A 10,463-nucleotide genomic window follows, 5' to 3' on the forward strand; every position below is an offset into this window, starting at 1 on the left:
CACAATACAAAAGAAAAATTTGTTTACTAGACTTTTAAAAGCAAAACCTATATCAAGCCCTAGATATCCCTTCCTCAAGTGAAAGAATAAGTAACTTGATTGCACTCAGTTAAAGAAATGAGGAAGCTTGCCAAAGAAAACAATCATGATAACAAATTATATACTCCACATATCTATTCTTTCCTGAGTACAATACTGCAAAATACCCAACAAAGAACAATCATTTCCAAATTAAGGGTGTATAATTCCACATCTTAATTTAATGATCAACCTAACATATCAAATCCAGTATGTTCAGAGAACCAGTATTGTAACATAAAAATATAGTATTACCCTTTTACACTGATTTTGTTTTTATTTATCACGAAACCAATTCGATTCAAGTAGAAAAGCAGAAGAATTTACCAGAACATCATTCTCTGAAAGCATGTCGTGTGAATAACGGTCTGGAAGATTTTGCAAATGCTGGCATGAAGAACAAGTTTCAGTCAGCAGTCAGCAGTCAGGAGAGAACCTCCACTATATAACATCATTGGCCCCACTTAAACAAAAAAAAAAAATTAAAATATAATTGATGTAAGAAGCAAACCTTTTCAAACTCTATATAGGTATCTCTGGGTGTTATAGACATCAAAGTGGATAATGATGATATTGCTGCTTGTTGTTCAAGTGGATTAGCACTCATCAACCCCATTGGTCCAAGTAGGCCCTGCAAAACTCAACCAGCAAGAGGTCACCAGTTAGCCTTTAACAACATCGTAAACACAACCACATAATGGAAGATGCAGTTCATAGAAGAAATTATGATGCTCATACTAATTAAAATTTGTAAGAAATTTTCAAGGAAGAAGCAGACAAAAAGCATACTCAAACAAATATAAGAGAAACACATTGAATCTTGCCCTAACAAGGGAAAAAGGTCCCATTCATTATTAAGCCAGAGCCCATTGGTCGCACATAAGTGTGTAGACACTTCAACGAGGTCTGATATAAATACTCAGGAATGAATAATCAATGCATATATATGGAAAAAAAAAATCTAGTTGCAAAGAATAAACTGACAAAGAAAATGAAATGCATAATAGTTCTCATTCAAGTAAAGACGTAATGATAAGTTTGAGTTGGTTGAGAATATCTAGATTATAATATTGAACATTCAAAATGTATAACCTTTATCAATAACAAGTTTATACTTCACTCACAAATTATGCATTAGTAGCAAAAATCTTTATAAAAAATAAAAAATAAAAAATAAAAAAAACACTCCAAGTATATAGCATGTAAACATACGAAGCCGCAGAATAACTCAAAACCGTTAAAAAAAGAGCATCTAAGAAATCCAACAGAGACAGAGAAACGTCAAAAAAGAATGAAAGGCCAAGCAAACAATAAACAATGAAACACATTAAGACACCCCACTTTTCCTTTCAAATACATCACATCAAAACCTACCAGTTCTTTCCCAATAAATTGATATCAACTATTCATGGATATCCAGAGATTACCAAAAATCTTCTTGACATTTTCTATATCAATATTTTTTTTGTTTGTCCACATTTTCCACAATGTCTATTTCTCTGTTTCTTTTTTCTTTTTCTTTTTTTTGCAGTTGTCAACCAAAACCATTTAAGATAATTTCAGCCAAGGACAAGATATTCCCAAGAAAAGTGGCAACAATCACACATTAGCTATTCTAGGCTCCAATTATCATAGCTGCATTTTTTTAAACAATCATAATATGCCAACATATGTTCTATTCTTCACTCATTCACAGATGCATAATAATGCTTATCCTAGAAAACCAATCAATCAGAAAATGCCCAAGCAGAATAATGTAATTAGGCTATATTTTTTTTTTTTTTTTTGGCAGAAAGTAATGAATAAAAACATGTATAGCTGGAAGGTTTATTATGGAGTTCAATAAAAAACCTCCAAAAATAAATTAAGAATCTAAAACTTACCTTGCTCAAATTCCCCACATCAGCAGAAAAAATGCCAATTACATCAAAACCAAGTGTTTGCAAACATTTGTAAAGTCTCTGAAACAGAATTAAAATCGTTAATAAACTTTTAGCAGTGTATCATAATGTTTGAAATTTAGCATGAATCTACCATCAAAGCAGCCTTGAAGGCTTGAACATGGATGTAAAGCCTTTAAGAACAAAGAAAGAGTATAAGGATACACCTTAACAAAACCTATTATATAGAAACCCCACCCCCAAACCCCAAAATTTGCAAGGTGATTATGTCATGTTTGCTATTTGATAGCGTCTAATAGTATTGAACATTGTTTCTTGAACTCATTATTTCAATAATTATTTTTTTATATAAAAAAATCAACAGAGCAGGAAAAGAAAATATTGATCATGCCTAATCCCTCATTTTCATAAAAACAGCAATCTTGGGCTTCACTGGTTTCAAGTAAAAAAATATGCCAAAGAACAAAACCAAACAGAAAGTACAAGGCATTTCATACAGCAACAACAACAAACAAAGCCCTAACCCTACATTTCGGGGTCAGCTATTTTAAATGATGAACAAAAAAAATTGATGAATAAAACATTTACCCTCCAAACTGCATCTCGTTTTGCTGTTCCAACTACACATGGATGATGTGAGCAGAATATAACTCGCACGGAAGAACTTGGATCAGCAGCTAGAGCTGCTGAAGATATCAGAACTAAAGCCTTCACCAAAACCTCGACAGATGGAAGGAAAGGAACTTGAGGGTCCACTGAAATCTCTGTATCACTACAGGCATAAAAGGTCAGATGCCTGATAATCATAGGAAGGGGACAAATGGAAAATTTATGACCGGGAAAAACTGTATCTAAAATCACTCCTGTTTTTTTGCAAGTTCATGAACCAACTACCTCTCCCTCCACCCCATTCTTTATGGAGTGAAAAATGCCATTTGAGCAAGAGTTTTTTGGCCTGAAAACATGCCTTAATAAAACTACAAATTCAAATTAAGTCAATAAATGGCCTAACAGATTAAGAATTTATCAAGCTAGTACTAAACAACAGATCAAATACATACACAAAATAGTATTATTTAAAGCCAACACAGAAACTTATCATAATTTTCAGTCATCCAATTGAGAATTATGGGTTTGCACACGGTTTTTCCTAAACTAGATACATAAATATGAATGTATGTGAGCAGAGCTAGACAACTAGCTGCCTTTATGGGCTGCAGATTGGGTCATCTTCCCATGACATATTTTAGGCTTGCCTTCGGGATTGTATTATAAGGCTCAAGCAGTCAGGAATATGAATTTTATAACATTAAAAAAAATGGAGAGAAGGCTTGCAGGATGGAATAGACTTTAACCTTCAACAGGGGGAGGATCACTCTTATCAAGAATACTTTATCTTCTCTTCCTACATACTTTATGTAACTCTTTAACATGCCCATTCACATTGCCAATAGGTTAGAGAATTACAAGAGATTTTATGTGAGATGAAATGTGGGATGCAAAAATATTTCATTCAGTAGACTGGAGGGTAGTTTGCCATCAAAGGGGATTCAAAAGCTGGGTAGTTATAACCAAGCTTAGCTAGGAAAGTTGTAGATTTGCAACTTAAAGGGAGCATTTATAGACACGTGTTATTTGTATTAAGTATGGATAACCATACTTCATACAAATCTATGGAGATAATGAGCAATCTTTAGATCTTTTAAAACATCTTCTTTTTGGTACTTTATTTCAGTGGGCTCGTAATTGGGGTCTTACACAATGTATTTCAATTCCTGCTTTCTATAATTTGTTAGCTTCTTGCTTTAGCTCTTGAGCTTTATGTATTTTCTCCATGTCCAAAGTGTTCATCATCATGAACACAATGTTTATTTTTTCAATAAAAGTTCTATTACCTATCAAAAAAAAAAAGTATGAAGTATGGAGAACCAAGGGCACAACAGCAAAGGTGCCTGGGAATGGGGTAAGGTTATGGAAGTGCATCAAAGGAGGAAAGGGTGTTTTTCGCATATTCCTCTAATTTAACAATACCATTAGGGATGGCACTAGGGTCAGCCAACCAGGTTTTAGCATGACCTTTGTTGCAGTAATTCTTAAGATTGAGAGTTGGAGCTGGAGCAAGAGAATTAGCCAACCAGGTTTTGACATGACCTTTGTTTTTGTCAATCTTTTCAAGATCGGGAGTCAGAAGCTGGGGATAGTTTCTGTGATTTGTTGTGCTCCCATTTTCCTGAAGGCCAGGTTAAAGACCAGATATCATGGGGATTGACTAAGAGTGAAAATTTTAAGGTCCGCTCTTTCTATGAGTCCTAGATCTAGAAGGGCTCACTTCCCTTAGAGGAAAATTTGGAGCATAAAGATACCTTGCAAGAGAGCTTTTTTGCTTGGATAATTTTCACAATGTATAATATTCGGAAATGATCGCTTATGAGTATTGATTGGTGTTGCAGGTGTAAGAGCAACGGCCTTCTTCTGCATTTCTCAATGGTGAGTGACTTGCGGTTGTTAGTGTTTACTCTAGGTTATATAAAAGACAGTGATTGAGATGTTAAATTGTTGGCAAGGAAAATTTAATCGAAGAAACTTGAAGATTTAAAAGGCTACTTCCTTGTGTGAGTTGTGGACCATTTGGCAAGAGAAGCAAAGTGGAACTTGTGATGGCCTATTCAAGTAATTAAGCAAGTGATGTTGCAAGCCCTACATGAGTTCATGACTATTTCAGGCAGCACCCCTTAATCCTTTTGTCTTTTTAGGTTTTTTAGATCTTCTGAACTTGAGATTGTAATTCTTTCAACTTGTGTATTGATTGATCTCTTTTTTTTAGAATAAAATCATTTTACTAATATAAAAATAAATATGTTGTGTGTGAACATGCAAGCACATGTATATGTGATCATTTTGTTTTTTATTACTAAAACATTTATTAATAAGAGTAGGAAAACATCCCTGTGTATAATGATCATAATAATTAATAGCGCATGTGTATTATGACCATAATTATAATTAATAATAGGAGACAAAAGATTCATCAAATATAAATTATACCTTGTCTTCAAAAAAAAATATGCAGTTCACCCTTTTTCAGTAACTATATGCATACACATGCACTTGTGCATTTCACTTTTTTTGTTAACTACATGCATACATTATAATTCAATGAAGAGAGTGTGAGGGGAGGAGCGGAGAAAAGGTTTTAAACTACCAGCAACAAAAAAATTTCAGCAAGTCATTGTATACCAATTGTACCTTGTCTTGGAAAGGTAAATTTTTTCTCCAACTACAGAAAGAAAATTAGTAAATTCGAGTAAAAGATCTTCAGATAACTGTGGTGCTGCAGTAATTATCTTTCTGGTAGCATTATAAGCTATTCTCCTTATATCCCAACTTGGATGACATATCAAAAATATCATTAACTGCACCATATCAACAAACTATAAGTGATAAAATTCCTAGCTAAGAAATACATCCATGTAGTACTAGACACTGGTTTACCTGTAATAGTAATCTGACTGAAAATGTCTCCAATACTCTGCAGAATGAACAAGAAATAGGCCACTATGAATTTCTTAAGAAAGACTACAAGGACTAGAATAATGTTAATAGTTTGCGACATTCATAAAGCAAACCTGCGCAAATGTTCCACCAACAGCACTTCCAGAAGATCAACACATGCCATGCAATCCTCAGTCGATAACTTTGAGGCCTGTGTGACAAATTTCAGTGTTAAATACCCACAAAAATACTTAGATTGGATATCTCTAACATCAAAGAGTATGAATAGCTACCAATGAGATTGGTACAAGGGAGGGTTCGTTTTGGGATATCAAAGACCAGATCTTTTCCTTTGCAACGGTCTCCTCTGAAGAAAGTAAAGAAGAATAAATAAATCAATTTGAAGTTCTACACATGAAAAACCAATAACATAAATGCAGGATCATTCCAAGTATAAGTCTATAGTTCAAAAGCAACAAGGATAATAGTAGTAAACACTAAACACCTGCTTTGATATCAAGAGCCGCAATCTTCCCAACTAATAGCAAAGCATATATACCATCCAAACGCTGCACTGCCTTGGTAAAACCAGTTTTTACAAGTTGGACAAGAGGACCCAACAAAGATGATACCTGAGGTGTTTTAACATAGAAGCATCAAAGCAACGGCCTCAACAAGAACCAAACAACAAAAGCAGATATACTTTAATCAGACAGCTTACCTGTAAAACAGCATCAGCATTTTCGCATATGCCTCGTAGACAACGAAGATGACCCCTCCTTAAGGCTTCCTTTTCCTTGAGTCCAGAAGCAATAAAGGAAACTAAATCTGGTTGAATGGCATCAGCAGATCGTGCCGCCCAAGAAGCTATGGCTGACAAAATTGCAAGCTTTACCTCTTCATTCCCTAGAAATTAGAACATTGGACATCTAATCAGAAGTGTGCATGAAAAATAAAACTTGAAAGCATTAAAAGATGAGAAGAAAGTGAAGATTCAAATCAAGAAAAATTTTCTGAGAAGTTTATAATTCCCACCAGTTAATAAAAATGAAAACATAAACTAAATTAAATTTATGAATTAAAAAAAAAATGATGAGAACAAATAGATTACCATCATCCTTGTAATAAGACAAAAGGAAGACACATATGGCATGTGATAGGCCATTGACATATTTTCCCTCAGGAGCATTAGACAATTCCTGGAGCGCATTGACCATACCAATTCTCTGGTATGGAAACGCAAGTCTTCCTTCTGAGCCTGATCAAATCAACAACATGAATGTTTGCCCCAAAAAAACAAAAGGTCAACATAGATTTACAAATTCAGTTATTAAACTTCTTAAATACCAGAGATTTATAGAAAACATTACAAAGCATTTAAAACACCTAAAAGAAAACATAGGAAAGCATAAACAAAAGAATACACACAGACCTCCAATTACAGCTTTGACAGCATTGAACATCGCTTCTAAAACATCTGGATTACTAGACTTTTGGCTCAAACTTCTGACTATTGCTAATGCCCCAATCCGTCTTCCTTCATCTGCATGCCGAGCCTGTGGTAGTACTACCAAGAGTATTTCGGTGGCGTACTTACTCAAATCAAGGTTCACTGATTTCAAAAGAATTCCAACCGACTCCAACACAATCTCAGGGTTGCGTTTCAGCATTTTAACAGAAGACGGAACCACAATACTTTGAAAATCTTCATGTGACATACATGTAAAAAGTGAATAAAAAGCTTCACATAGAACCTGTGCTGGCTTTTCTCTGGCATTTAGCACTGTTTTAACATACATATCAAGATATGTAGGCTGTACAAACAAGAAATAAAATCAGAATTCAGGGAGAAAGAGCACTTAAGCATCTCCATAAAATAAGAAAATACACAAGGTAAAAAATAAATTCTTCACCTTGCATTGTTCAAACAAAGACGGTGATGTACTTGAGAACTCTAGTAACAACCGTATTAACTCAGGACAATCTTTGTACGGAATACGCCCATCCTTTAATTCTTCAATGTATATTTTATAAATGTTTGGAGACTGAAAAAAAAAATTTATAAAATGGTATTAAATTTTGAAGGTACCAGCAGGGAAATCTTCTCTACAATCAGTGAAGGTTACACGAGCAAAACCTGAGAAAACAAATTAAAAAAAGTTTGCTTGCAAGCCCTTCGCTCACGGAAAGATCTTTGTACAACAATATTAAGTAAAGATGCTTGCGCTGCAGCTACTCTACACAATGCATTCTTTGAAACTGTGGCAAACTGACTCCTGCTTAAGAGAAGGCATGACCATCTGAGAAGTCCGTAGCAACCTACATGGGATTGGACCTTCAATTGCCTCTCCATTACTTGGACAAGTGCTGCCGCAAAATTCTTCATGAACAATACGTCACCCAAAGCTTTTGCAATCAGATCATCAACAGCCTTCCTTGATCCACGATCATCATAAATTGACAAGGTTCTAAATATTATATCTACCAAAAGTGATGCAAGCTCTGTACACATTGCTGCAAATTCAGAATTACAACAGTTTAGGACAAGAATATGTACAAAGGACTTCGTACCTATCAAAAGGGAAAAAAATGAATGACTTCATTCATAGCAAAAATAGAACACACAACTGACACAAGAATATGTATGAATGATTTAAGTAGCAGCAAAGCACCTATCAAAAGGAAAATTAAATGACTTTGTTCATAGCAAAACAGACACCAAAAGGAAAAAAAAATGAATGACTTCATTCATAAAAACTAAACACACACACAGAGAGAAAAATATGTATGAATGATTTTATTTTTTGCACCTATCATAAACAAATAAACAAAAAAAAAAAAAAAAAAGGAATGACTTCTTACATAGCAAAAACGAAACACACACACACCCAAAGAAAAGCTCAACATATTCACACCATTGCTTTCACTTGTAAGTCCTCATGGTGTTTACAGGAAAAAATATTCTTATAAAATAGTAACAGAGAACTGAATTTTCCTCTTTCTTGCTGGGATAAAATCACAATTAGGAATCATCCTGAGAATGCTAAAGAAGGAAATGCAAATCATTCACACTCCCTCCTTGTCAATACTTTAGAAAAACTTCAAATCAAATTCGGCCATGGACAGAACTAACGTTTTACTAACATGAATACATGGTATTTTACACAAACTCCCAAAAGTTCAGACGCTTGAAATGGACATAAACATCTGTTTTTTATGCTGTAATTTTAAACCTATACTGTTAGGCTTTACGAAGTTTGATCATCTATTTCTATGCACGAAAACCACAGATGGTAAAACATTAAGTTGCGAATGTATTCTCTCGTCGCTAATTGCTTCATACAATCCATAACGTATCATTTGACACTTAAGCCTCCAAAAAGGTAAAGGCATAACCTAATCACCGGGTTCTTCACTAATTAATAAAAACTTTTTCGGTTTAATAGCCAAGCAAATTATTCTCCTCTCTCTCTCTCTCTCTCTCTCTCTCTCTCTCTCTCTCTTTCTTGTCATAATATTATCTAATTTAAATTGAAATAACTAAGAATTTAATTCATAACACTGACCAATTCAATAAAAAACAATAAAAACAAATAATATCACACAAACAAATAATGAACATAGAAGAATCGAAGGCCTATCCAGAACACCATTTTGAGGACAAAGATGTCCATAAGGCATTAAAAAGCACGGATGGATTTACAACTTGATTTCTTCCAGTTGGGTTCGAGCGTGGTTAGAACAGAAACAATGCGTTTCTTTCTTCACTAAGTTCCATGATAAAGTTATGTTTAGAAAAAAAAAGTTCGAGTACTATCTTTCTATATCACTGATACCCATAAAAATAGTGCACTTGCAAGTGAAATATCTTAGACCCATTAGCCTTGTGAGCAATATTTGAAATGGGTATTTAGGCAAAGTTGCGTCAGATATAAAGAATTGGGAATCCATGGCTTTTGTGCAACGCGACCCAAGTCAATCGGGAATTCTCAGATGTATTACACATGGATTCCACTTTTAGCATTTCATAGAATTTGAATTCGGCAACAAGGTTTTGGAGTCAGTGACGAACCTGGATTGTCAAGAACCGGTGGGAGTTCATGGCGGAAGATCCGGACCCGGGTCTTGGTGGACTGGGTGGATACCAACCCGGCAATGGAAACGAGAGAATCCAAAGAATTCTCCGCCATTGGGATCCGAATTGAGGATCCGAGTGAGAGGGCGTGAAAGAGAGGTGGGGGTTGAGTTCAGTGGTGGTGAAGGTTGGTTTTGGTTTTTTTTGGTTAGGGTTTTAGGGAGGAGATGCTGGTGTGCTGAGACTCACTCTGACAAAGAGAAGACACATATGGAAAATGATTTATATACTGTGGATATTGATATGCAAATGCAAATGGAAGAGGAAGTGTAGTGTAGTGTAGTGGACGCCTGTACGGCTATGGCTATGGGCTCTCTCATCTCATGGTTTTGTAGATTTGCATTGCAGCCCACGTGAGTCAGGGTCCAGCCCGATTGCTCGACTTGCTTTGTAATGAGGGGGCTTTGATAACAAGGTAAAAATGATAAAAGAAATGGAAGGGACAATAGTGAGAGTGCCAAGAAAGAGAAATAACACGAAGTGTTTTGCAGTAGTGTGAGGGTTGGATCCAGTGTCAAGTTGTACTAAACCCGTTTGGGTGATACGTGTCAGGTTTCCATTTGAATGAATTTAGTGCAATTGAATACTAAACTTAATCCAAGTCTTTTGTTATAAGTAGCATATCTTTAAGAAATACTATTAAAGTATGTATAAACATACTATCCAAGTCTTTTGGGTTAAGTAACATATCTATAAGAATTATTATTAAATTATATATTTTGTTTATATATAAATATATTATCCAAGTCTTTTGTTGTAAATAGTATATGTTTTAGAAATACCATTAAATTATATATAAACATACTATGAGTCTTTAACAGTATGTTATATATATATATATATATATATATATACAC

At 34.6% G+C, this 10,463-nt stretch overlaps 1 protein-coding gene across 1 annotated transcript in view; it reads right to left on the bottom strand.

The window, feature by feature from the left end:
- LOC115981509 (protein ILITYHIA) overlaps positions 1-9,835 on the bottom strand; it is a 43,847-nt gene extending 34,012 nt beyond the window's left edge. The window contains exons 1-15 of the mRNA XM_031103701.1: positions 9,544-9,835; positions 7,609-7,985; positions 7,385-7,516; positions 6,904-7,285; positions 6,583-6,729; positions 6,193-6,377; positions 5,977-6,103; positions 5,765-5,838; positions 5,606-5,682; positions 5,472-5,508; positions 5,226-5,392; positions 2,568-2,751; positions 1,962-2,039; positions 590-709; positions 406-465 (exon numbers count right to left, since the gene is read on the bottom strand). Coding sequence (XP_030959561.1) covers positions 406-465; positions 590-709; positions 1,962-2,039; positions 2,568-2,751; positions 5,226-5,392; positions 5,472-5,508; positions 5,606-5,682; positions 5,765-5,838; positions 5,977-6,103; positions 6,193-6,377; positions 6,583-6,729; positions 6,904-7,285; positions 7,385-7,516; positions 7,609-7,985; positions 9,544-9,661 — 2,265 coding nt within the window. The 5' untranslated portion in view covers positions 9,662-9,835. The remainder of the gene's footprint in view (positions 1-405; positions 466-589; positions 710-1,961; positions 2,040-2,567; positions 2,752-5,225; positions 5,393-5,471; positions 5,509-5,605; positions 5,683-5,764; positions 5,839-5,976; positions 6,104-6,192; positions 6,378-6,582; positions 6,730-6,903; positions 7,286-7,384; positions 7,517-7,608; positions 7,986-9,543) is intronic.
- Between the last annotated feature and the right edge of the window lie 628 nt (positions 9,836-10,463).

This window comes from Quercus lobata, chromosome 3 (assembly GCF_001633185.2).
Source record: "Quercus lobata isolate SW786 chromosome 3, ValleyOak3.0 Primary Assembly, whole genome shotgun sequence".
In the NCBI taxonomy this organism is placed as follows: domain Eukaryota; kingdom Viridiplantae; phylum Streptophyta; class Magnoliopsida; order Fagales; family Fagaceae; genus Quercus; species Quercus lobata.